Source organism: Fusarium phalaenopsidis (assembly GCF_050370095.1).
Source record: "Fusarium phalaenopsidis strain FUZ10S chromosome Unknown contig_32296, whole genome shotgun sequence".
NCBI lineage: Eukaryota > Fungi > Ascomycota > Sordariomycetes > Hypocreales > Nectriaceae > Fusarium > Fusarium phalaenopsidis.
The window spans coordinates 2,782,147-2,808,452 of NW_028145408.1; the positions used below are offsets into that span (position 1 = coordinate 2,782,147).

General features: G+C 53.3%; 9 protein-coding genes across 9 annotated transcripts; 4 read left to right on the plus strand and 5 right to left on the minus strand.

Annotated features, from left to right (window-relative positions):
* Window positions 1–121: 121 nt before the first annotated feature.
* LRP88_06450 (uncharacterized protein) lies at window positions 122–1,042 on the plus strand (the record flags this gene model as incomplete). Its single annotated transcript, XM_083242989.1, has 1 exon — window positions 122–1,042. The coding sequence occupies one exon, from the start codon at window positions 122–124 to the stop codon at window positions 1,040–1,042; it is 921 nt and encodes a 306-aa protein (XP_083101925.1).
* A 2,622-nt stretch (window positions 1,043–3,664) lies between these two features.
* Window positions 3,665–4,715, minus strand: LRP88_06451 (bZIP transcription factor; the record flags this gene model as incomplete). The annotated part of the gene is made up of 2 exons (XM_083242990.1): window positions 3,665–4,633; window positions 4,701–4,715. 2 exons carry the CDS (start codon window positions 4,713–4,715, stop codon window positions 3,665–3,667), a joined length of 984 nt encoding a protein of 327 aa, XP_083101926.1.
* Window positions 4,716–6,602: 1,887 nt separating this feature from the next.
* Window positions 6,603–7,623, minus strand: LRP88_06452 (TATA-binding protein-associated factor TAF11; the record flags this gene model as incomplete). The annotated part of the gene is made up of 2 exons (XM_083242991.1): window positions 6,603–6,971; window positions 7,027–7,623. 2 exons carry the CDS (start codon window positions 7,621–7,623, stop codon window positions 6,603–6,605), a joined length of 966 nt encoding a protein of 321 aa, XP_083101927.1.
* An 854-nt stretch (window positions 7,624–8,477) lies between these two features.
* LRP88_06453 (GTP cyclohydrolase I) lies at window positions 8,478–9,615 on the plus strand (the record flags this gene model as incomplete). Its single annotated transcript, XM_083242992.1, has 5 exons — window positions 8,478–8,805; window positions 8,854–9,054; window positions 9,113–9,177; window positions 9,236–9,262; window positions 9,310–9,615. The coding sequence occupies 5 exons, from the start codon at window positions 8,478–8,480 to the stop codon at window positions 9,613–9,615; spliced, it is 927 nt and encodes a 308-aa protein (XP_083101928.1).
* Window positions 9,616–10,183: 568 nt separating this feature from the next.
* Window positions 10,184–15,789, minus strand: LRP88_06454 (PLU-1-like protein-domain-containing protein; the record flags this gene model as incomplete). Its single annotated transcript, XM_083242993.1, has 6 exons — window positions 10,184–11,363; window positions 11,420–13,923; window positions 14,001–14,215; window positions 14,376–15,194; window positions 15,243–15,291; window positions 15,373–15,789. The coding sequence occupies 6 exons, from the start codon at window positions 15,787–15,789 to the stop codon at window positions 10,184–10,186; spliced, it is 5,184 nt and encodes a 1,727-aa protein (XP_083101929.1).
* Window positions 15,790–17,893: 2,104 nt separating this feature from the next.
* Window positions 17,894–18,879, minus strand: LRP88_06455 (endonuclease; the record flags this gene model as incomplete). Its single annotated transcript, XM_083242994.1, has 2 exons — window positions 17,894–18,596; window positions 18,650–18,879. 2 exons carry the CDS (start codon window positions 18,877–18,879, stop codon window positions 17,894–17,896), a joined length of 933 nt encoding a protein of 310 aa, XP_083101930.1.
* A 250-nt stretch (window positions 18,880–19,129) lies between these two features.
* LRP88_06456 (SF3a splicing factor complex subunit PRP9) lies at window positions 19,130–20,683 on the minus strand (the record flags this gene model as incomplete). Its single annotated transcript, XM_083242995.1, has 2 exons — window positions 19,130–20,539; window positions 20,591–20,683. 2 exons carry the CDS (start codon window positions 20,681–20,683, stop codon window positions 19,130–19,132), a joined length of 1,503 nt encoding a protein of 500 aa, XP_083101931.1.
* A 303-nt stretch (window positions 20,684–20,986) lies between these two features.
* On the plus strand, window positions 20,987–22,222 carry LRP88_06457 (ATP-dependent RNA helicase eIF4A; the record flags this gene model as incomplete). Its single annotated transcript, XM_083242996.1, has 2 exons — window positions 20,987–21,067; window positions 21,155–22,222. 2 exons carry the CDS (start codon window positions 20,987–20,989, stop codon window positions 22,220–22,222), a joined length of 1,149 nt encoding a protein of 382 aa, XP_083101932.1.
* Window positions 22,223–23,624: 1,402 nt separating this feature from the next.
* On the plus strand, window positions 23,625–25,184 carry LRP88_06458 (amino acid/polyamine transporter I; the record flags this gene model as incomplete). Its single annotated transcript, XM_083242997.1, has 1 exon — window positions 23,625–25,184. One exon carries the CDS (start codon window positions 23,625–23,627, stop codon window positions 25,182–25,184), a length of 1,560 nt encoding a protein of 519 aa, XP_083101933.1.
* Window positions 25,185–26,306: the final 1,122 nt, after the last annotated feature.

Below are 26,306 nucleotides of genomic sequence, written 5' to 3' on the forward strand. Positions count from 1 at the left end.
CCGGAGTTAAGTAGTCGCGAAAGGAATTGCCGAGCCCCGAAGACAGGGGTATAAGTTGTGAGACTTGGGATGAAGTCTATCCAGAAACACCATCCTTTATTCCTCCAATTAGAACCTCAATATGCTCGTTCTTATAGCTGGCGCAACCGGAAACCTCGGCCAAAAACTCATTGATAGCCTTCACTCACACGGTCATCAAGTCCGCGCCCTCAGTCGCAACCCGTCCAAACTTGAGCCCTCTCGCCGAGAGAAACTGGAAAGTTTCGTTCAAAGTGAGGCTTACTATGACATTCCAGCTCTAGACCGTGCCTGCAAGGGCGTCGATGTGGTTATTTGCGCGTACCAAGGCATCCCTCAATTGCAGCTTGAAGGCCAGCTCCTCCTCCTACGTGCCGCTGAACGGGCTGGTGTCAAGACATACGTTGCCCACTGCTGGAGTTATGACTGGAGGAACATGAAACTTGGTGTTCAAGAAAGTTATGATCCATTCATATCTTTCAGGAATCACGTGGACTTGTCTTCGAATCTGAAGCCGATTTACATGTTCACTGGAGTGCTGGCTGAGGTGCTCTTTTCGGCACCTGGCCATGGCCACTTTAGTCCAGCGCACAATGGTGTCTGGGACCCAGAGAGCAAGACAATGGAGATTTGGGGAACAGGCGAAGAGATCTGGCATTGGACTACAGAGCGAGATGCTGCAGAGTTCACCACCGCCACCATTGAGCAAGATGATGCGTCTCAAGGCGGCGACTGGACTGTGTGTTCGGGAAGCAGCAGACTCAAGGAGCTAGCCACGATATACGGCAAGGTTAGGAACTGCAAAGTGAACATTCGCATGAAGGGAACTGTGGACGAGTTGCGCGAAAGAGCTCTTCAGGCGAGGAGGCAAGGATCAAGACGGAACTACTGGCCGTATATTGGGTGGTTCTATCAACTACACACCGTTGACGGGACCTGGTCGCTTGGAGAATTGGATAACGAGAAGCTGGGCGTGAAGACTACAGGGTTTGATGAGTTTCTGAGGGAATACCCAACCCTCTAATATGAGTCTCAGGTATGGCTGGGCGCCCAGAGCCTTTGATGTGCCAAGCTGTCCGGGGTATATTGATCAGCAACTTAAAATTTTGAGTATAGGTAGCTGGAAGCCTTGGCCTCTCATATCACCCTTGATAATGACATGTCTCACTCGTGATGAGATTGTCTCGGAATCGCCTTATAAACTCGTCTAGACAAGTCCTCGTGACAGACTGAACAACTGCAAACTGTAACCAGCTCACCGAAACAAGTACGAGACCCTACTAGACCGGCTGTCTTCTTGGCAATGTGCCTTGGCCAAAAATATTCCATTTTTAGGCCTGAATGAAGTCATAACCACATCTGAGCCAAGCGCAATATTCGTAAACCTTGTCTTCTAACCCACTCGGAAGCTATCCAAGAGTTAATCGAGGCGGTATCGAGGGCCGGGACTCTTGGCTCGACCCTTTCGCCACAGATGCCTTATCTGATACTCGAAACTGAGCACATTTACACGCAAGAGGGACCCAACAGGCCTTGTTGGCGCCAAGCTCGACATTTTCTCCCTTTTTGAATGACGACGAGTCGGGTGTGCACTGCCACCACCGACTACGGGCCAATCCATTGCCGAGGCCGCGCGGCCATCCTAGGCTACCCTTTCTTTAAATGTTGGGCGGCGACCCTAATTTTTGACCCGCGAGGCCGCACCAACTGAGGCCTGGAGAGTCTGCGTTGCTGTTGACCATGGCCTGGTGCTGAGGGATTGGTGTAAGTGATCCAGGTACGTAACTTACAGTTTGCTAACGTCTGCACAATCAGAACCTTACCAACCATGCTGCAGATCATAGCAGCCTCTACCGTCATTCTCCAAGTCTACAGGCCAACGACAGCTCAAACCAAACGACGTCTCATTCCCCGACCGCCGTTGATGCCCTATCCTGGATACCACGACGAAAGCAACCATGGAAGAATACGTACCGGAAGCGAGCCGCGATGGACCGAAGCCACACCTTAATGTCAAAGCTTAACGTGCTAGCCAGTCAGCGATCAACCACGGGCACGTGCTGTCAAGCTCTTCTACTCCACCCCGGGGCCAACGATCTCGGGCTTGTCCCCTGGGAATTGCGCTGTCCGTCACTGAGACTATCTGATTGGCCAAAGCTCTTTGTGTTGCCAGTACGTAAAACAAAACGAGATGCTGCTGCGCCTTGGAAACATTGGATCTATTGTTCAGCGGACGCCATATCGGTACGTTTCTCTTTCTGATTCGGTCTCTTTGCAGAAGGAAGAGACTTGGCTGGCTCCTTCCTCCTGAATATCCCCCTTTCCTTCCTCTTCGGGCCATTGCAGTCGCGTGCCCACTTTCCGCTCTTGCTTCAACCCTGTTATCTCCCTCCTTCCTCGCTGTCTTTCTTTTTCCAACTTCTCTTCAACCTCTTTGGCCTCTCTGCTCTTCTTGATCTCTTCTTTTCCCGCCGATCCGGCCATAATCTACGAGCGAACGACATGGAACTATCCCAGATCTATCTCCAACGCCCAGTTCATTCTCCTCCAAAGAGCTTCAGTCGTAACTGCCAGCCAGACACCAAAACACCAACCACCACTGGAACCGAAACCTCACAAGGTTGTTACGAACCATCAGGCGCCGGGACGTCATCCCGGGCTTACCTTTCGGTTGGCTGGGCCAGTATGACGCCGTTGTGGATCTATGATGGATCCCTGATTTCCCGACATGAGCGAACTGTCCGAGCAACTCGAGGGCCAACGAGTTTTTGTCAGGGGAGAATATTAATCTGTGCCGGAAAATTTCAGCTCACAGGATATTCTGCCTTGTTCAAAATTCTTTATTTTGCTTGATCTATACGCTTGCTGATCTATCTAGAGTTTTTCTATCTAATCCCGCGCCATCTTCTCTCAACCACTGCAACTCCGTTTTTGGCGTTGAGTCGTTGGTCACCAAAGACGTTCCCCGGAGAAGCCTTATCTTTGCATTCCCACTACATCCCCGCTCAGGACCAAGGGTTTCAGCCGCCATCGACAACCCGTGTCTTCGGACCCATTGGCTTGCCAGGCGGCCTCCCGCCAAGACCTCGAGGTCTAGCTGACTTATACCGGGCTGACTTTCAATCTCTCCAGTTCCTGGTCTGGACTTTTCCTAGACACTGCTAAAGATCTTTCAATATTGGGACAGGCATCCCTTCGACTTGGCCGGCGGTCGATAAATCCTCTGTCCACAACGTTCAGTTGAACTCAGTCAATCCAGTTGATCGACCTCCTGACCCATCCGAGACCCCGAGGATCAAACTTCTACGGTTCGTCGTTACGCCAAGCGCACCGGTACTTCAGATTCGAAGAGCGCACTATGGACTGGTTGATTGCACAAGTGTGTAAGAGACCACCGACGCTCGCACGATATCTGGAATTCGCCACGCCGTTCGAGGATCGACTTGGCAATAGATCCGAGTGGCAGGGCCACAGGAGATGTCGAGAGGCGAACGTTGGGATCTAGTGGATCTCGTGGATCTCGAAGTTTGTCTAGACGACGTCAGATTACCGGCCTGGAAACCGAGCATCCAGGAGCTGTGCGTACCACGAGACATACGGGCAAAGCTGCTCGTCACATGGTATGATTTGTATCAGCCCCTTTTTCTCAGGGGGTCCTCTCATCGTGTACACGGAGTACTGGCGACCTCTGGACAGCGCCCTTGTCACCACTTAGCGCCGGATTTATCAAGTCAGATTCCCTGCGGCCCAGAACTTCCGTGACAAAGCTGGGTGCTTGCCCAACCGGAAGGTCGAGCGGTGATCTCGAACCGTACTCGTAGCTCCGTGGAGACGTCGAGCTCAATCGGCTAGGGGTCGTATGCGAGGAGGTGGGTGAGCTTTGTCCCACCACCGGCGGACTCGGGACGAGGAGGCTATCTGTGCGGGAATGGGTACGATGGTGCTTGCTGGCACCAGGTTCTTGCTGAACACTCGCATTTGCGAGGACTGACAGTTTATCGAGGGGGTTAGGTTCTGGTCTGCTCTGTCCGAGGACGAGTGCGGGTAAGACTGGTAAGGCTGGCGGTTGAGGTCGAGGTTGGAGGAGCGTTTGTCGTTCGATGGGTAAAAGTTGTGGCCCGCTGGAGCTGGATGAGCCCGACTTGTTGCCGTCCCTTCTGATTCCTACGATTGCGTCGACGACTTCGCGGGTGCTGCTCTTTTCAGCGATTTGGGGAGGCATGTATGTTGACCTGATGGGATCTGCTGACGGCGGCCGAGACAGGGGTTGAAGAGCCATCTTGGGTGTTGTGCCGAGGGCAGGCGGCTGACCAGCGGCTGACTGCGATAGGGTGGCCTTTGCGGCATCGGTGGCGGGTTGATCTGGGAAGCTCTGCAAGAACTTGTCGATATCTTCGGCGGTGACGCCGTGGTAACCCAGCAGGATCCTCAAGCGCGAGTTCTCGACGGCGACATTGCGAGCGGCCTGCTGCATCTGAAGGGTGGCCTCAACTCCTTGACGCTCATAGTCTTGGAGCTTCTTCTGTAGGCCTTCGACATACTCCTTATGACGTGCACGGGAGCGCCGCTGGTTGTCACGAATACGGATGGCGGATGGGTTGTTCGAACCCTCCTTCTGCAGGGCAACGAGTCAGAGTTATGGGCGAGGCCAGAAGACTTGCTCCCCGAGACCAAAGACTCACCTTTCCTCCCGTCATGGCGGCACATGTGGTTCATTGATCCAGGTCTACACTACGAGACGGATGCAAAAGACATGGACAATCGGGATGAGATGTGAGCTCTTCTTGATGTACCTTTTGACCTGCCAAGTCTAGGACGCGCGTTGACGGCCGAGCTCCGAGTTCTTGGCAGAGATCCATGTCCTGGGAGGTGCAGATCCAGCTGCCGGACGAAAGACGCTAGCGCCAGGGAGGTTTTAAACATACATCCAAGCATGGCAACCCTATCACGACTTCGAGCATGCATTGCTCAACGAGACGCTCTTGGCGCCAAGGCTCTGGAGGGGCCTTGAGACGCCGTTACTATCGGAAGCACAGGAACAGGACCTGTCTCGAAAACTCTTCCCATTGTCATGAACAGTCGGCCGCCCATGAATACAGCAACGTTACGACAAGCAAGACAGCAGACAGTGGAGACATTGGTCGAGGTTTGCGCCCTAGCCTCCCTTGAAATGATAGCGAAATCCCGAGTTGTTGCAGGGGACGGTCGGTCTCTCTGGGCTCTGGGTCTCTGGGCCTTTGGTTGTGGGATGCCCAGCCGCCCAGACGCCCCATATTTTTCAGCGCATTGCTGGGCTGGCAACTGCTGCGCCACGGTCTGTCGGGCCAGCCGACTGCCAAGCCAGCCTCTCGGCTCTTTCTATCCGGTCGAGGTGCGATGCCGACTATCCAGGGCGATGAGTGTCTTGTGGTTTGGGTCCAATGTGCTTGGGGCAGAGACGGTGACAGGTGGATTTGGCTTGACTTGTCTTGTCTGGGGTCGGTGAGCTCAGGGACCAAAGACAGTCTGGACCCGGAACATTTGCCAAGACCCTGCTCGAAGGTTCGCTTGCCGGCGAGTTGTCACTGACGGGACGCCTTTCGCTGGAGCTGGTCTGGTGAGTTGAGCTGGCTGACTACGCATGCCACAGAAAGTCTTGGCTGTTGAGGCAGGGCAAGCAAGGATTACTTGCCTGGTTGTTAGCCGTGACAGGCGACAGCAGCCCTGGGAGGTTGCTTACAACCAACTCCTGGCTTGCTTGGGTCTTGCTTGGGTCCTGTGCGGACGGAAGAACCCACTATCAGCGCAGCGACTCAGCGAGGTCCAGAGTCTCGACCTCAGCAGCCAAGGCTTGGCTCCAACTCATGGGACTATAGAGCAAGTCGTACGGAGAGATTAGTGTGCCGTGTTTCCCATATGCCCCCGCGATTGCGCTTGGCAGCGTCTCACAAGGAGACAGGCAGCGAAGGCCAAGCCGAGCGTTTCGTGTAACAAGGCCAAGGTGAGAGTAAGCAGAACCCCGGAGCTTGCTTGCACAATGCCACAAAGGGCACCGAGGTTCAAGCAAGAAGAATCAGATCAGTCCACCGTCTGTGACCCGCGTATCCGCTCGCTTTGGTGTTTTTTACCGACTACTGAACGAGAGTAGATGGCCGTTTGCAACACGGAAAAACAGGAGCAAATTGGGAGGGTTTAATTGGCAGCTTGACGATTTAGCCAGCTCTGCCACATGGCAAGCCCATACCAGATTTGTATGTGATTTTCACAAGTACCGATAAACTCCCCGCCGGCACCGAATAACGGCACCAACAACAAGTGACACCACAGACAGGCATTGGCGATGGATGCAAGACATTTCAGTTTGTAGAGTTAAAAACATGCCCGATTCGGTATTATCTCGTCTGGCAGGGTATCGAGCCAGTATTTCCCGATCTGGCTAAGGGTATCATATTACGCTTTAAAGACCATTCATCGTCCCCTTTTCTTGCTTTCTCTCTTTCAACCTCTGCCCAGAGCTGCTCTGCCACGTTCACATCTTTCCAAGACAGGGTCGTAGCCATGTCTTGGCGTGCTTGCCTCGTGCATGGGCTCCCTCCTTGCCAGCCTCACTTGAAGAGCCGCTTTCCCGTGCGTGTCGAGAAGCGGTCGACACCATCGGCCTGTTGCGCATGCCAGAGCTGCTGCACGCCCACTCCGCGGCTCTCTCCCGACAGCTTGTAGCGGCGCCATGCCTCACGCAGGTGGTCAGGACGCAGGGGCCCGCGCTTCAGGTCTACCTCTTCTTCCTCGGCGGCTGCGTCGTTGTTGGAGGGGGGCGGTGTTGGGAGCTCGCTCTGCTTCTCTCCTGTTGCTATCCACTCGGCCTGCACGTTGCGGGCGGCCTCGATGATCTCGCCGGCAAAGAGCTTGGCAACGGCTTTGACGGCTGTGCTGACGTTTTGCGGAACGGATTGCGACACGGTCGCGTTGACCACCTGCCGTAGTCAGTAAAGGGAAATGCATCATTCGTAGGCTGTGGGTGTGCCATACTCGTTTGACGACAGAGTCGGCGAGCTTGGCTGCGCGCCAAAGCTCGTATCGGTTATACTGTTGGCTGTCGAAGGCCTCAACAAGCATTGCACGTAGACGAATCTCCTCCTGCTTCTGCTCCTGTGTCCTCGCAACCACATCCTCCAGCGCCATCTCTGCCTTTTCGTCATCTTCGTCGTCGTCTTCCTTATCTCCGCCCTGTCCGCTGACGGCTGTAGGAGCGCGGCCTCCTACGAGGCTGGGTGTCTGCTCACGCGCCTCATCCTGCTTCGCGTTCTTTGCTTTCCGGCCGCGTTTCTTCTTTGGCGCGCCGCTGGCCGTGACGCTTACTGCACTGCCGCTCACGTGGGAAGAGGCGTCGACGGATGGAGAGCGAGGGTATGGCGAACGGGCCTCTGGGGGAAAAGAAGTCTGGCGGAGAGGGTGGTTGACTGCGGCTGCAGAGTTGGAGGTTTGCGAGAGGTTCGAGGGCTTGCGGCGCTTTGAAGGGTTATTTACGTCGAGGGTTGATGAGCGCTTCTTGTTAGGGATTTGCGCTGGCGATGGATATGGAGGCGACATGGCTGAGGGGGAAGAGGCGTAGGGAGGAGAAGCCATGGTTGATTCGAGTTTGGTTGATATGGAGATCTGGCTGGGCTTCGTGCCAGGTGCGCTGATGTTTCGATTGGATGGAGTATGTAGTCGAGAAGAATCGCGAGAAACAGACTAGTGCGAGGAATCGACGGTCGAATGTACAGTGATGAGCGAGGATTAGTTTCGATATCGGCTTCGGGATACAAGGCCGAGAAGAAGATGCTACACACGGACGAGGATCCGTTGCGCGCCCTCTCCCATGTTCGGAGCGTGATTGCTACGAGATCACGTGATGCCACACATGACCGGAGTGCGGCTCCATCTTCCGTTTTGCTGACTGTGCCGGAACCCCACTCTTTTCTGATTGAGCAATTGGATTGCTTGTAATTGACGACAAAGCGGGCTAACAATGGGGATTGTAGTTGACGTGAATTGTAGTGTTTTCTAGCATTGGAAAACGAGGGGATGTTGTTTGTTTTACTGAATGAAATAAATTGTTGGCGATTATAGAAGCTGCTTCTGTATTTGTTTTATATACCAAGTCTTTTAAGATACTTTGCTAATTGTAAACAACAAAGTTTTCTACAAGCCCGTGACGTCAAACGGTTTCGATAAGATAAAGAACCGCAGAGCAGTTATGAAGAAAAAAAAGTCCCGCTAGACCAAACACATCAAGCGTCTACCCCCCCATGATCCTTGAATTTTGCTCCGCCCCGGCCGCCGATGGCCGGGACCTCTCCTCCAAACTCGAATGGACCCTGACTCGAGCGATACATCACTTCTCTTCTTTTAATCGCCTGCTCTTCCTCTTGCTCTTTTCACTCTTTATCTTTTCATCGTACCGAACCTTGCGCGACAACTCAGACTCAACTACTGCAATGGCTCCTTCAGAAGACGGCGTTCTTGTCGCGGCAGTGGACAAGAAGCGCCCCGCCAGCGTCTCAGGGTCTTCGACCGGTAGCAGCGATGATTCGAGCCGTCGCAAGAAGCGTCGCGATCGCAAGAATGGAAGCAGCAAGAAGCGAAGCAACGGTGACTTTTCCGTTCCTGGTGCTTTCGCGCAGCGCCGCAATAGTCTTGCCAAGGCCTCACGGGATCCTCGCGATGAACCCCTCCCCAAGAAGAAGCGCGCTGTTGCAGAGGGCGCTGTCGTCAAGACGAGGTCGCCTAGTCCCGTGATTGACTTTGATGGTCTTAGTAGGCCAAGTACGTTCTCCTTCTCTTGTCTTTTATGTCTAGCTAACAGTCATCCAGGCCGCGGCACCCGAGAGCGACGAGAAGAGACAAAGGAACAAGCCGAGCAGCGCCTCGATCGCATGCGCGGAGCCGTGCGCACGCTCCTCGAGTGCGTCGGCGAAGATCCCGACCGTGAGGGCCTCCTCGACACTCCCTCGCGCTACGCCAAGGCTCTTCTCTTCTTGACTCAGGGATACCAGGTCAATGCTGAGGATATCGGTACGTTGATTACGCCTTGGGGGCTAAAGTGTAAGATTTGCTGACTGGCTTGTGATAGTCAACAATGCTTTGTTTAGGGAGGGGCATAGTGAGATGGTTGTTGTCAAGGATATCGAGGTCTTTGTAAGTTGACGAACTCTTCTTGTCAAGATGTATACTTACTCTTCAGTCTCTCTGCGAGCATCACCTCGTCCCCTTTACAGGCAAGGTAAGCACACCATCCACCCCCCAATAATCCTCATCTAACGCCCCCAGATGCACATCGGCTACATCCCCAACGAAACTGTCATCGGCCTCTCCAAGCTCCCCCGCATAGCCGAAATGTTTGCCCGCCGCCTCCAGATCCAAGAGCGCCTCACAAAGGAAGTCGCCAACGCCATCATGGAGATCCTGAAACCCCAGGGCGTCGCCGTCGTCATGGAGTCGAGCCACCTGTGCATGGTGATGCGCGGCGTCGAAAAGACGACTACTTCCACCATCACCAGCTGCGTCCTCGGATGCTTCGAGCGCAAGTCCAAGACGCGCAACGAGTTTCTCAACCTCATCGGCATCAACCGATAAAGAGACTGAAAACAATAATTTTTTGCATTTATTGGCGTTTGGGGGTTGGATAATTTACTTCATTTCAGGGACGTCCAGGGACAACAAAGAAAGAGAAGAAAAAAGAGCCCTTGTCTTCAACAATTGGACATGACGAAAAGCGCCTCCTCAGTTGAGGCTATCTTGGCTAAATATGGAGGAGGGGAGGCGTTTAACAGCATTTATTGTTTGTTCCCTTAACTTAGACGTCCGGGCTCAACGCCCTGGAAAAAGAAATTTGCTAGGTAGATTGCTCCTTTCAACGAGAGCATCCATATTTTATGAACCAAGACAATACCAACGTATTGCCAGAGATGACCCTCCTTGAAACCAGACGCCTCCATTGATGCATTTCATATCATTTCAAAAAGAAAAAAGAACTAACGAGTTAGAGCCCTTCTCACTCATTCGCATGCCTCCATCGCTGTAGAACATTCATTCATTTCCTCCAGCCAACTCCATTCCTTCCCATGTTTTGGTAGCCGATTAAAACGCCCTTCTACCTCGCTTCCGAGTCTGAATCTTGTACTCTTTGCATGCGTTGCATCGCTTACGCGCCGTCTAGGAGCGCGTCCATGCCATTTCTCTCCTTTTCTAGGGATGCCGTCGTCATGTGAACATCACCGCTTGCATCCTTCTTCTTGTCGTCCTCCTCGTCTTGGTTCGTCATCTCCTTGAACATCTGGTCCACGTTTCCGTCCTCTTGCTTCATCATGTCGTCGTCCATGGGATTCGGCGTCATGCGTCTTCCATCACCCATAGAGCCGCGACGAGGTCCCCAAACGTCTGGTCCCCACATCTTCTCGGCTTGCTTCCTGCCCATTTCTGTCCTCGAGAGGATTTCAAGAGCCTTACTCTTTTCAGCCTCGGTGTGAAAGCTGATGCCGTCGTCTTGACCTTGCAGAAGCTTTTCCTCCAGAGACATGGAAGAGTTGCCAACAACCAACTGTGGACCGCCAGCTCCAAACAGACCGGGGTGTAGCCCACTACCCATGCTGACTGAATTATCCCTCGAGTGGTTTGATCCAGACTGCGATGGTCGACGCTCTGGGTGCCCGTGAGTCGGAGGACTACCGCTCAGGGTCGCCCCTGTTCTGGGAAAGAATGCTGGGCCTCCATACGTTCCGGGGGCCGCAGTTGGAGGCAAGATCGGGGCGGATTGTGATTGCGCAGCAGCAGCAGCAGCCGCCTCTGCATTGGCCGCCTTTCGTCGCAGGCTGTTGGCCTTACCTTTGGCGTGCTCAGGGAGGTCGTCGGGGTTATCGACTCCATACTCGACAAGCATCTTCTGCAGCTTGGTGGGCCGAGGCTTTCGAGTGCTCAGTGACACCTCCAGTATTGGTGGAGCCTCAGGAGCCACGGGACACCATTTGTGGAGTTCTTGGCGGAAGAAGTTCGTTTCATACGCCAGTAAAACTTCGGCTCCTTCGATCTTTCGGAGGTAGAACCGTTGAGTCTCGGCCTCGGCTTCCGTCGACAAAAGTGGATTGCAGTACCTAGCAATGTGGTTGCGGAAGTTTTGCGCATTGTCAATGATCTTGCGCAGCACCTCTTCCTCCTCGGGCTGGAAAGGCAACGAGGGCATCTCGTCCGCTAGAGCCACTAGATCCTCCAGCTTTGGTCGTGAAGCATCTCGAGGAATCTTCATCCGCCAGTCGCAGATAGGACAAGTGTACTTGTCGTCTTCCTTGACCTTGCCACGGGCAATCTTGAGGCACTTGTAGTGATACCTGGCCATGTTAGCGTTGTTCCACTTCTCCAAAACTTGACTCACCATTCGTGGCACAATTCGCACTCAATCATCATGCCTGCCTCAATCTTTCGGCAGATGCAAAAGACTTGCCGAGACCGCGGGTCTTCCCATCTGCTCACCCCTGGCTCAGGGCTAACCTCTCTGGAGACTGGCTCCCCAGGCAGACGAGGCGTGTCGTTTTCGGTATCGAAGCAGTCCATGTTGCGTTCCAGCACGTATTCGAGGTGACTCTTGAGGATGTGCAGTGGGGCATTCGACTTGCCAAACAGCTTCTTGCCCTTACGCATCCAGTCCTCGTGGCGCTTTCGTTCGTTCTCGAGATCGATCGTCCCATTGGGCTTCGAGTTGAGATCCTCCAACTTCTTCTGGATTTCGACCACCTCCGAGTACTTAGGTCGTTGGCGAAAGTCGGGGTTCCGGCATCGTTCGGTAATGTCAATGATCTGACGATGTGCCTCGCGTTGCTTGTGGAGAATGTTGTCGACAGCGTTCAGAGTCTCCTGCGAGACAGGCAAGTAGTTGACCTGCACTTGATGCGAGAGGGCCTCAAGCTGGGGATAGTGCACAAACTCAGCACCAATGAGCTCCTTTGCCTTCTTCTCCCAAGCCTGGCCAGCATGCATCTGCTCGCGGTAGTGGGTTAGGTGGTCGTTGTACGGCTGAATCTCCAGTCGATTTCCCTCTTCGATCAGATCCTGCACCTCCTTCAGTGTCATGATGACATTTCGGTTGGCTCGGGCCTTTTGATTCCAGCGCATCTGCTCCAGCACCCTAGAAAGCTGCTCGACCTCGGGTGTGTCCACATTAAAGCTGCGACCCTCTTCAAGAAGCTCTTCGATCGTGTCTGTTGGCACAGCTGCCGTGTTCTTCAGAGCTTGCATGGCACTTGTCTGGAAGCGCTTGATGGCTTCAGCGCGCTCTTGAAGTTGGGCGATTTCAGGGCAGTCGAAACCAATACGCTCTGCCTCGTCGAGCAGCCTGTAAATGTTGGAGACGTTTCGGGACTCTCTCTCCTTTTGATCATGCTCGGCGCTACCGATCGATTTTCGCATTCCAGACTGCCAGGCCTTTTCGTTCTTCCGTCGGTTTTGTTGCTTCCGGACAGTGTAGTTTGTCGCTTCTTCCACCCAGTCGTTGCATCGGTTGACGAACTCCTGCAGGATCGGTAGTGAAGGCAGCTCATAGGGGATGCGCTCGCCCTCGTGGAGAATGGCTCGGAGTGTCTTGAGTGATGGCGTAGACTCCTCGTCTAGGATCTTCTCATACTTTTCTTCCCAAGCCTCGGGAGTCTGGGCCTTCTCCATAACCTTGTGGTAGGTTTCAGCCATGTCCTCTTCTGTCTTGCGATAAACGAGAACATGTCCATCGCCTCGGAAACGCGCTTGCTCGGATTGGTCACAGCAGGCATGATAGCCGGCATGTAGCAGACAGAGAACCTTGCCTGAGTTGAGGCACTTGAAGCGTGAAAGATAGGAAAACGCCTTGCAGTAACTGCAGCATTGCTCGTCTTCATCCTGGACGTCCTCATCATCAACCTTGAAGGTCAAAGGACATGTGTCTTCGCTGCCCCCTGCGGCATGACATTGATGGGGCGATGTCTCGCAATGCTTGGTCAGGAATTCCTCCCGCTGGGAAATCTCTCGCTTGTGAATGCGGTCGAGGGCTGGTGCTAGCCATTTCGCTGTCTGGATCGTGAGACCAGTTGCCGTGCTTCCTTCAGCAGCTGTCCAGAGCAGCTCATCGTGGGAAAAGCATGGCTGCCTTCGGAACAGCTGCAATCGCTCCACACCCGCAAGGCCGAAGGGTTCCCAATCACTAGGTGCAAAGTTGACGGCCTCGTTGAAGTTGAATCCGTGATTGAAACCAGCATGGTAGGCCTGAGGGAACGTAATGACAAACTGTCCAGCTCGCTGATCGAGGGCATACACGCGAACGCCCGCCTTCTTCAACTGTTCAGGAGTCAAGAGCGTCACCAGCTGGAAGAGGAGATCTGGTTGTGTCTCGAAAAGCTCAGGCACAGCTTCTCTCATGGCAGTCTCGAACTTTTCGGCATCTTCTCCTGGAATTCCGTACCAGGTCTTGGTCGCGCCGAGATGCTGGTAGTTGGCTGAATAGGCGTAGTGATCCTCGTTGTGCCAACAGAATGTCGAAAAGATCATCCCAACATAGACCCAGGGAACGGTCATACCAGAAATATCCGACTTGATGTGTCTGAACAGACTCTCAGGATGGAAAGGAAGGACATTCAGATTCCAAGGATCGGTCGCATACGGGTTGTTGGGGTGTCGTTCGGCGGTAGGGAACCCAGAGCCATGGGTGGTACAGTGAATATCGGCTCCGTATTCGACTTCAACCGTCTCTTCAAGATCAGCAACCAATCGCCAAAACTCCGTCTCCACATCTTCCTCAGTGACAGGTCGATGGCAGTTGAGTTCGTGGTCGAAGGGCATCTTCTTTTCAAAGTACCCTTGCTTGAAGTCGTTTGCCTTTTGCTGGAATTGTTTCAGAGAGTACAAGCCTCCCTCTTCGAAGCCGAACTGGCCATCTCCAACAAGGCATCGGGGGCAATTCCACTCAGCATCTGGTTTTCGCTTCAAGGGTGGGTCCAGACAACCGGGATGATAGGAGTGATCGCAAGATTCGCAGACGAGAAGAGAGCCAGCATCCTCTCCTCTTGCACATGTTTCGCATTTCTAACCATGTCAGTGAACTCCTTGTCAATTGGAACAACACTCACCTCGCCTCCTGGTGTAGCTTCATCTCTAGGAATCCTCGGCACTGATGGACGGAATGGCGTCATGTGTGATCCAGCCACAGTGGGGACGGCATCTGCGAGCACAAAATGTTAGTTAAACTGCTAAGGGGCCAATGAGAAGCGGCATGGATCATCAAGCTGAAATCCCTGTGCATGGTACCACCAACGACAAAGACGGAAAATGCTCTGCGTATACCTTGCATGGAGCTGGGATCTGGAATCGCGTGCACATACCTTTCTTGAGACGCTTAGAACGACGACTACCCGCGTCGCCATCGTCTTTACCAGCGTCGGCGTCTTTTCTCGTCGAGTCTGATGAGCTGTCGCAGCTGAGCTGACGCTTCAGGGCTGTAGCCATGAGGCTCGACGCACGGTTGTCTGGGGTGTTCTTTGCCGAGGAGCTGGGGCTATCGAATCGCTTAGATTCAGGAGTAAAGCTCTTCGAGTCACCATTGGCACTGCGGTTGACACTGGTGAATCCCGAATTAACCGCGGTAAAACCTCCAGAGTTGATTGCGGTAAAACCGCCAGAAGTAGGTGCTGGAGTGGTGGTTGGCGCATCGGTCATTGGAGTATCGCGATCCGCCTCCTTCTTCACCCCGTTGATGCTAGCCTGTAGAGCATCGGATGCGTTTCGCGCTGGCGAGTCGCCTCTACCGCTCGCCGGCGTATTGACATTTGATCGCTTAATTGGCGTATGCGCTGGACTGGGAGTCAATGGGCCGCCGTATTCTTGTTCTAATTGCTGGTGGACTCCAGGTTTCGCCAGGCGCAAGTACTCCTCGTACGGGCAAAGCCATCGCTGGTACGAGTTTTTCAGGGACGTCGAGAGTGATGACATGATCTTGCCACTGTAGCCCAGATCACGACCAATCTCCGCCCATTTCTTGTGCTTGCACACCTTCTCAAAACCGCCTCGCGACTCGACAGCTTTTTTCAGTCTGTACAGATCAAGCGGCTTCTTATCCACGTAGGGAAGGCGATGGAGGTTATTGCCGTGCTGTTTGTGGAATTTTGAGAGGCCATCAAGATAGGTCAGATTGGCGCGGGTACCTAGCTGGTCAGTTTCTTCCTGGTGCGAAAACAAGGTGAAACACGTACTCCCTTCCACCGAGTTCAACTCTTGTTTTCGGGTCCTGAAATGAAATTTCTAAACAAATTAGTATGAGCTCTTGAGCGACACATTTCACAATGCCGAATGGGATGCACGCGTTGTGCAAGGTCGGCATACCTCGGTGTCGATGACAAAATCGGGATTCCAGGAATCTGGAGGAATGATCTTGCAGATGCCAAACTTCTTCGCCTCTGGTGTGATCTTGCGCATGTACTCGAATGGATCTCGCCATTCCTCCTCGGTTGGGCAGTAGGTGGGGGCTTCTTGGAGGCCATGCGGGCGGCTCGTCTTTGTCACGGGCTCTCGGATTGCGGTAGGTTGTCCTCGGCGTTCGACCGAGGTTAGATCCAGGGGAGCGCTCGACAGAGAGCTAAGAGGCGTCTGCGGATTAATAGGGTGGTAACCATTTGAGTTGACCTTGGGCTTCGGTTTCGACGAGGAGCCAGCGCCGACGGCAGGCGAACTTCGCGAGCTCGCACTGGCGCCGTGGGAACTTGACGCGGCGACGGCGCCGACAGTTGGCACTGATACCATGGTGGAAGCGGAGGTCGAGGATGAACGGGGGCGATATTGAGGAGGGGGCGTATCGAAGTATCGGTCGACTTTACGGATGCGCGGCAGATGACGACTTCATACTCGAGAAGGGGCCGTTGTCGTTAGTTTACCAGCGGCATCGCAGGCTATCGGCGTCCCAATCGCGGCGAGAAACCAGACTCGTAGAAGGTGGTGGCAGGGGAAGAAAAGACGAGCCGAGATTTATGTCTGCGCTGCAAATGTTAACGTCAAGGTGGACTGTGGTGGAAAGGTTATTGTGGAAGGGAGAGCACGAGGATCCGGGTATGACCCAACTAACACGAGGAATATGATACTCACGTTGTAAGACGATGAAGGAGACCAGGCTGAGGACCTGCAGAGTACAAGTCTTGAGAATAGAGATATTCGAGTTCAATGGGCCTCGTGGTGATGATCGAGGCGATGGGCGAGGAACGAGTCATGCAAACCCATCAGAGTGGAAGGTTGATGGAGGAGTGAAAGAGGAAGAGTGAGGAAGGAGTGGAGGGTGAAGGGTGTGAGTGGGAACTTGGGAAGGCGGGAATGGGTCGAGGGAATCCTAGATCTGGAGGCGCGAGCGTCGAGCCTACCTACCGGCGACCTTGGGCCATGGCACGCACACGCACACAAAGGAAAGGGAAGGGACGAGGGTGTGAGGGAGGTTCCTGGTAAGGCGCTGCGCCTGGGTAAGAGGTACCTCCGTTAGCACTGACTGGCGCCAGGTACAAAGGTACCTGCCGCCGCCGTGGGTGGCTTCCACAGGCCCCGTCGTCGTTGTCACGGCGGAAGGTCCGGTGGGATCTCGGACCCGCAGCGAGAATATGGCAGGAGCTCTTGGAAGCGATAACGGGATTTGAACGCGTCTAAAAGGATGAAATATGTGTCCTTAAGCATCTCCCATTCTGCCAGTCTTTTGCGTCGCCAATTCTCCTCGCGTTGGTCGGCGTAGCGCTGGAAAGCGCCGTCCTGATACAAGGACCCGAAGGCTCAGGTGCGGACCCACTGGCGACGACATCCGACCGGGCGCAAAACCACATTACCGAGACAGAGTACCCATCGACGGGCTCTGCGGTGCTCAAGATGGTCACAAAGGGGTACGGGGTCAGCTTGGGGATTCATGCAAGCAATTATCTCAAATTTGGGAGCGACCACATCGCCAACACTTCCGATCTCCCGGCTGATGCACACGCCGAGCCTTGCGACGATTGTCCGAAGGGAGAGGTTCAGGGATGCCGCCCCCACGATGCTTCTCCCAGCTTCTATTTCCGAGCCTCGTGAGGGACTTTGACATGGGTCAACACAGATATCAGAGCTCGACAGCTGTGCGTCAACGTTGATTGATGTGCTAGCACGGCTCTGTGCATCTCACCAGCGATCAAGCCGAGATTAATTCCACGGCCACGTCGTCATTGAGTAAGGCATCCGAATGCGGCACGATGGTGACATGGACGTTCAGTCGAGTCACGCGCTGGCAGGCATCATCATATTCCCTTGTCGGCGGTTTGTGTGGCTGGCATGTCCCGCTTCTCCCAGAACAGAACTCAGGTCGGCCCCTAAAAATCTTGAAAGGGCACCCGCTGAAAAAAGCCCGGCCCCAGAAAAAAACCAATCTGATATCGAACTCTGAGTGAGCAGGGGTTGGTTAATAATTGGCCGCTACCGAGCCAATCACGGCGAGATGACGTTCAGCACAAGGACGCCGCTCCGCCCGGGGGCCTGGTCAGCGACTCAGGGCTCGCGGGGAACCCCGGGGCAAAGCAAACACGACGTGACGAGATTTGAGGTGCTTTGTGGGTTGACATGACGAGATCTCTGCTGGAGATCGTTGGAGAGTCTGAACACGGGCATTGATGCTTCATGAATCCTCAGGTCTGAAGAGTTATTCTCAGCCTGAATATGCGCGACATGGGTGTCAGAAACAACCTGTGTGAAGCTGACCAGCACGCCCCGTCTCACAGTTACAGGGGACACCGCATCCGAAACCACAGAGATTGACATGAGACTTGAGCAAAGTACGGTACAAACAAAAGAGTAATCCTCAAAGGGTATCTTTCCAAACGCCGATAATGCAACGCCAGAACCATGATCAAGATACAGCAGCCGCCTTCTTTGTCCGCCGTGGCTTTTTCAGCAATTTTTCCACCTCCTTTGGTCCCCGTACCCGAAGTGTCAATTCCTTCATCATGTCACCCCATTGAATCTCGCTGTAGCAACTCGGACACGTGCATGACCGCGGTATCATGGCACCCTCGTCTTCACTCTTGAGGGCGTGTTTACTCCAGCAGTCGAGGTGACCCATTGCTTCGCATCCACCGCTTGGACACATTGGATGTAGTCCTTTTCCTGATTCCAGCTCTTCATGACAGTGCACGCATTTTCCTTCTCGCTCGAAGGAGACGACGTTGTGTGCCTTTTCAACGTACTCCTTCATGGGGGCATAATCCAGGGGTAAGGCGTGAATGCCCCACGGCGCAGGCGACGATTCCCTCTGAGTCCCCTTGGATGGCCCGAAATCTGTGAGGATATTCATGCCTTGTCTTGGCGCTGCGTCAATCGACTGAAGCCACTTGTCCCAAGCCTTCTTGGGCTCGCTGGCAAAGAAGTGCACAGTCAATGGCCAACGGGCAAAGCTCGGTACACTGGTGAGCAGATGAAGGTTAGAGACGACCGAAGAAAGAGTATGAATAGGTTTTCGCGGCTTTTTCATTCCCTTTCGTTTCTCGGCGGCCTTTGTCAATCGCTCTTCTGCCGAAATGTGTGTCGTCAAATGTGGGTTTGTCATTGCCCACCTAGAACGTTAGTACACCATGATGCCATACAACACAACAAAACTTACTCAAACTTGAGGGCAGCAATCGAGCTAGGAAATCCAGTAACCAAGATCATAACCTCCCATGGCCGAAACTTCTCCCGCGACGTACGCACAGCGCCTCCTCGGGCTTCACCATTGTGCTGCTTCAGCCGTCGTGGAGGGTTCGGCGTGGAACCTATGTAGATGGATGCATGGCGCACGGTAGAGCGGAGAACGTAGACACCGTAGAGGGCTGGATGGGGTCTTGAAAGCTGCGACATGCCTGGCTGCGGGCGTCAGAAAAGGGTTTCTCGATGTGAGGATGTTTACTTGGCGTGAGCGAGTTGGAGGGGTGATGGAGTCGGATGACTAATCTTATGAGCATCACCACTCCGTACAAGTATCAAGTGGAAGCTTTGAGGGGTCTGAGCAAGGAAATTGAAGCTATGGTTTAAATCCAATACCATCCTTTATATGAAATTGTTTTATGGTACCTATGTTACATGACCCGAACGCCAATTACAACCCAGCCTACAAGAGACCCTGCTTCTGCAAATCGTAGTACACCTTCTCGGGCATAACGTTGCCCTCTCCATCCTCCATTTGCACCACACTGCCCTCATCGACCTTGTTGCGCTTCTTCTCCCTCTGGATCTTCTCCCACAGCTTGAGCGCCTCATCGATACGCGTAATATCTCTGAACAACGCCGTGTTGGTGACACCAAGACACTTGAGACCGTAGATATGTCGCGCCTCGTTGAAATGCTTGTCAAAAGCCCTTCTGCCCATGTAGACAAAGTTTCCGCAGATCTCGCAGGGGAACTCAACGCCTAGACCGTGAAGGCGGTACAGCCAGAAGGGAATGGGCTTTCCGTCCCATGCGAGGGGGAGCTTGAGGGGGTTGTAGATCCTCTCCTCGCCGTCCTCGTCCTCACCATCGCCCTCGTCAACAGCCTCCTGGGGACCTTCGGGGACGTTGAGGAGGTTCTCGAGCTCTTGCTGACGCTCGCGCTCCGTCATGCCCTGCTTGCGCTCGACGTTGACGCGTGTATCGCTGCGCTCAGTGCTCATGGCGCTGGCTAGTCGCTTGACTCTGTACTCTCGTTCTGCCACGGCACGCTCCTTTAATCGTGTTGCTGAGACTGTTCCGTTGGTTGCGCCGCTAGGGGTAGACTCTTCCTGGCGTTGTTTCCTCTGCTCGGCCGCCTTGATATGTTTTCTTCCTGTTAGATGGTTCTTGTAGACGTTTTCGTTCTTGAACTCCTTTTGACAGTCATCGCACCAGATCGCATCTGCTGCAGAAGCCTGCTTGCCAGCATCTGAAGGCGTCTCCTTCTCCCAACCCTGAACCTCGTCCTTGTCCCACGCCGTCTCGAATTCCTGATCGAATGATGCAAGGACCTTGTCCACGTTCTCCAGAGGTCTCGTCCGTCGCATGAAGCTCTCGAGGTATTCTGCTAGTTGGCCGACGTACTTGAAGTACTGATCGGTCAACTTGTTTGATCGACTGACGCCGCCGTGGCCAGGGGCAAAGTTGTCAAATGTCTCGAGGTATTGGAGATATGTCAATCGTCTGACGTTGGGAAGGTTGAGATAGGCTTCGTGGCAGGTATTCAGATCAAAGAATCGTCCGTAGGCTTCTTCTCCAGAGAAGAGAGAGTCGACGATGGATGGCATGGGCTCTCCCTCGGTTGGTCTCTTGACCTTGTACCTCTGCTCCGAGTTTTCGGCCTGCTCGTTGGGGTATCGTGCGTGGTGATCGCGGACATCTTTGAGCTGCTTGTAAAACTCCTCGAATGGATCGCCGGTGCCAATCTGCTGAATCTCTTGCGATCGTACTCCGTTCTCGTCCTTGTAGATGTCGAGGAGGTTCTTTGATTGGACCTGGATCTGGTCTAGTAATTGAGAGATCTCGTGATCTCTGTTGAGGCGATCGCGAATCTATACAGTCAGCATCCTAGAGTCAACATATTACAGGTTTGATTTGCTCACATGTTTGGGCTCGTCGCGAATGCGATCGGCGACGCCTTGCTCGAGGCGCTCTAGATCCTCATGGATGTAGCGCTGCTCTTCAAGGACCAACATGTCGTCTGCAACAAAGAACAAAGCTTCTGAAGGATCGTTGTAGTATGCGCCTGATTCTCTATCTCGACGCGATGCAATATGTGAATGAAGTTGAGCTCGAGTTGCTCAAAAAATTGCAGAGCTTCACCAGTCGCGATTACAGTGGCGTTCCAGGCGCGCATTGTCATTCCGAAGTATTCCCGGCGCGTGCTACCTCTAAAGTTCCAAAACTTTGACCACCGACACCAACAACAAATCTCGTCGCAATCATCATCTTCCGACCCCATCGTATCCTTTTGAAACGAAACGGAAACCGTCGCTATCATGGCTGAAGGCTCAGGCTCAGGTGGAGGCGGAATTGACCGCAAGGCCGATGAGAGGATGGAGTTTTCCACCTCCAAGGAGGTTACTGTTCATCCGACTTTCGAGTCCATGTCGCTGAAGGGTATGTGAGGACAAACAGGCAAACAATGTAGCTAACATGGGGCAGAGAACCTTCTTCGCGGTATTTACGCTTACGGATACGAATCTCCCTCGGCCGTTCAGTCTCGAGCCATCGTCCAGGTCTGCAAGGGTCGCGACACCATCGCCCAGGCTCAGTCTGGTACCGGAAAGACGGCGACCTTTTCCATCAGCATGCTGCAAGTTATTAACATCGCAGTGCGAGAGACTCAGGCGCTTGTTCTTTCTCCCACGCGAGAGTTGGCGACTCAGATTCAGTCTGTTGTCATGGCCCTGGGTGACTACATGAACGTGCAATGTCACGCTTGTATCGGTGGAACCAACGTTGGCGAGGATATCCGCAAGCTCGACCACGGACAGCACATTGTCTCTGGTACCCCTGGCCGTGTGGCCGACATGATTAGACGACGGCATCTGCGCACCAGACACATCAAGATGCTTGTTCTCGACGAAGCAGACGAACTCCTCAACAAGGGTTTCCGAGAGCAGATCTACGATGTTTACCGATACCTCCCTCCTGCGACCCAGGTTGTGGTCGTCAGCGCTACTCTCCCCTACGATGTCCTCGACATGACGACCAAGTTCATGACGGACCCTGTTCGCATCCTCGTCAAGCGTGACGAACTGACCCTCGAAGGTCTCAAGCAATACTTTATCGCCGTCGAGAAGGAGGACTGGAAGTTTGACACTCTGTGCGATCTCTACGACACCCTGACTATCACGCAAGCCGTCATCTTTTGCAACACACGTCGCAAGGTCGACTGGCTGACCGACAAGATGCGAGAGGCCAACTTTACCGTCAGCAGCATGCATGGTGACATGCCTCAGAAGGAACGAGACAGCATTATGCAGGACTTCCGTCAGGGCAACAGCCGAGTGCTCATCTCGACCGATGTGTGGGCTCGTGGTATCGACGTGCAGCAGGTCAGCTTGGTTATCAACTACGATCTGCCTAGCAACCGTGAGAACTACATCCACCGTATTGGTCGTAGCGGTCGATTCGGTCGCAAGGGTGTTGCGATCAACTTTGTGACTACTGAGGATGTGCGCATTCTCCGAGACATTGAGTGTGAGTATTCCGTTGTTTTTGATGGGTGAAGCTGACTTTGGTAGTGTACTACTCGACCCAGATTGACGAGATGCCCATGAACGTTGCGGATCTCATCTCATAAGCGGTAGATGGGATTCTTTTGGAACAGAAATGAAGCCGAGCCGTGACAGGCTAAGAAGTAAACGTGGAGGAAGGGGGCCCGGTACCGTACCGAGTAAGTGACATTACTCCCTCTTGACGGATCGATATTGACAGTGATGTAGATTTAAACGTAGATTGTCAGAACAACTGTGTAATGGGGATATTACTGGACTACTGGTCGAGTCGGATCTCATTACGTGTACGCCTTGACAGGGTATAATGAGCCTCAAAACTACATGATAAAAATGTCTCAAAAGCTATTTTAATTCTTCTTCTCAACTTCCGAATATCGATATGATGACGGTGCTGTGACATGTCACATTGCGGGTATTCGATCTGATGCCGACCTCGAGACGCATGTCGAGTCACAAGATAACGGGTATCCCAATTTGGAAAGTTCATGCGACTTTGAAGCGCGACCGGATCTGCGCCGGGTTCAACGTTGAGCCTCTGGCAATCCTCTTCCCCATGGGGTAACTAGATTGCAACAGGATGATTGTTGGCAAGGATGAACGATTGATGGTGGGGTCTTCTCGGACGAAGTGTTTGGCCCTTACTGGGTGTGTTTACTGTCCTGCATGCCCTCTTGAGTAGGGGAGACTCAGTCTAGATGTTGTCTAAGCCTTCATTCCACTACAAGGTCCAGGCTTTGCCACCAAGTTCCCTTGACAATACGGGCTGTCTTGATAAAGAAAAGCTGATGATAACGTCCCCTGTCACCTCGACATGAAACATTTGATAACAACCCAGGAGCTTGGACTCGGTCCCTGTGCCGTGATGAATCTCTATCCTGCAGTTGGCAAATGGGCCGCAGCAATCTAATGCGGACCTGCCGCATCCGCCCGTCGAACTATCCCGGTTAGGGCGAATACTTTGCATTTTGAGAATGCGGAGATGGAGCTAGTTTGACGCCGCGGATCTGAAGAACCCTGTCGTCGATATCTATTTGTGTAAGAGACGTTACACACAGAGATAACTCATAAGAACAATCTGAACAAGCTAATTAATATGTATTGTCGGCATGCCCGGCGGCGATTGTTGCCGGCGGCCAGAGTGTTGGTGTCGTCGGAGTCTTCCACACCATTACTGAGAGGCGAATTCCCTACCACAAGAGGCGTTTCCCCCGCAAGAACTTGACCCTAGTTTCTGTTTAAACTTTGAAGCACTTATAAGATCAAGAGATATCCCCCCAAGTTTCACTCAATCCAACACATCGCCAATTACACCTCTCCGCCAGAGAATGCCCACAACCCTTCACTACCCCATCGTCGAGTCTTCCTCCGGAGTACCATGGAGAAACAGCAACAGATGAACCAGGCCGAGCGGGACGCCCTCGACCTCGCGGCGTTTGGCCATGCAGAGGGCCTCACCCGCAAGTTTAGCGTGCTGAGCATGCTCTCCCTCGCCTTTTGCGTCCTCGGCACTTGGGCTGTCTGCGCGCAGGGCCTTGCCACAGCTATTGAGAATGGCGGGCCTGTTAGCTGTCTTTGGGGTCTTGTCCTCGTTGCGCTGTGCAATACTTGCATCGCCGTTTCTCTCGGTGAGCTGTGCAGTAGCATGCCCACAGCGCTAGGTCAAGCGTTTTGGGTGTCGCGACTATGGAGGTCACCTCTCGGACGGTTCACATCGTACATGACTGCCTGGCTTAATACCTTCGGGTGGCTTGCCCTCAGTGCCTCGCAGGTTGCCTTCATGGCCGAATTCTGCCTCTCGATGAAGCTCATGTTTGACCCAGAGTGGACGGGCAACAAGGGATGGGTCACGTTTCTCGTGTACACAGGCATCAACATCTTCTTCACCTTTGTCAACTATGTCGGATGTCGGTCTGAAAAGTTTCTGCCTTACTTTAACAACTTTGTTGCTGTTGGGTTTGTCGGACTGTTCGTCACTTTTTGCATCGCCCTCCCGGCTGTGGTTGGAATAGAGTCGGACCTTGAGTACCAGCCGGCCAAGTTTGTCTTTGGGGGTTGGGTCAACGAGACTGGATGGAGTGATGGCGTCGTCTGGTTCTTGGGTCTTGTTCAGGCTGCGTACAGTCTTACGGCCTTCGACTCTGTTCTTCACATGGTGGAGGAACTGCCAGCTCCACGTCGCAACGCTCCGAGAACGATGGTTATGGCTGTTGTCCTGGGCGCCATCTCTGGGTTTGTCTTTTTGGTGGCCAGCCTATTTTGTATTCAAGATCTCACTGCCGTTCTTGATCCCACGTCAGGCTTCCCCTTTATCGAGCTTGTTCAAAGCACCATCGGTCTCAAAGGAGCTGCAGCCCTGATCGCCTTGTTCATCTTCAACGGCTTCGGGCAGGGCATTTCGGTCGTCACTTCAACTTCAAGACTGACATGGAGTTTCGCCCGAGACCGAGGATTTCCGTATGGAGCCTACTTCTCCTACGTCGACCCCTACTGGCAAGTCCCCGGCCGAGCATTGATCCTCCAAACGGTCATTATCAATCTCGTCGGACTCCTATACCTCTTCTCCAGCACCACCCTCGAAGCTATCCTAAGCGTCAGCACCATCGCCCTAACAATTTCATACGCCATCCCCATCGCCGTGTTGATGGCAGTCGGTCGAGATGAGCTACCCCCGGGAGGACAATTCGGTCTCGGCAGACTGGGTCCGGTCCTTAACACCGTGTCCATCATCTATGCTGCCATCACTACCGTCTTCTTCTTCTTCCCTGGGACTCCGAACCCGGCACCTGTGGATATGAACTTTGCGATTGCCGTGTTTGGCATTATGCTTGTTATTGCTCTTGGGTTTTGGGTTGTCAAGGGGCGCAAGTCGTTTTTGCAGATTGAAGATGTGTCAGAGGATATTCTCTACGCTCAGGAGCAAGAATTACGGTCTGAACAGGTGGTGAAGAGTTGAGCTGTAGGAAAGGGGGAGCGTGTCTGAAAATGGGTGCGTTGAGGTCACACATTCGAGCCATCATTGCAGATAACCCAGGTCTAACCAGGGAAGAGAGTACTCTACTAGTAGCTCTCAAACGCTTGAAAAGATTCTCATCCCATTTTAGGGTCCTCCTGTGGCATAAAAATGAGACAGAATAATCAAATTGGTATAAACAGTTCCAGCTGGATCAACAATACACAATCATTCTATACCCAAGCCTCTCGCTAAACGCTCCCATCTCTTGACAGAACTTAAATTCTTTCCACAGTTAGAGTTTCTTTTCTAGTACCAGAAAAACTCTCGGACCACTGGGTCCCAAACCGGTGCGTCCCTCGCCACCGCCGCCAAGCCGAGCTCTCCAGCCGTCTCGCGCATCTCATCCTGGACAATCTCAACAACCACCTGCCAATTTTCATCCTTGATGTAACTCCCGACTCCTCTATACCAGTTTACAAGATCCTTTTCATTCTAAGCGTCACTTTCCTCGATCAATCTTCCGGACTTGGCCGGCGTTGAGTGCTGTAGAGCTGCCAGTCCTCCGCCTCCCAACACCAACCCAGCCTGCCCAGGGGAGTGAAGCCATCGACGTCGCGCAGTCTAGGGTCAACGAGTGTGAGATGCTGTTCTGCCAGATAACTCATCATTTCAAGATCAGCACAGCAAGCGGCAAAGTGAAGAATATTTTCAGAGGATGTAGTTGTTGTATTGAGCGATGCACCAACATCAACAAGAGCCCGCAAGACTGAGGCGTTGTTTCGCATGACTGCTTGAAGCAATGGCGTTACGCCAAAGTCGTTTTGTGCATCTAGTCTGGCGTGTTGTCCCTGAAGGAGGCGAATGATTCGATGAGCTGTCTGCTGGTCTGCCTGGCTTGGAACAAGGAAATTCAGTGGAGTCTGGCCGATGAGGTCGCGTTTTTCCCACGGACGCGCCTGCCTCGAGCAACATGTGAACACACTCAGGAGATGCTTTTCGTACAGCCCAATGCAGCGCAGTCTTTCCAACATTTCCTTGTAGGTCAACATGACGACGGCATTGATCATTCTGTAGAAGGATCTGCACTGCCTCTTCAAGACCAAATATTGCAGCGACCATAAG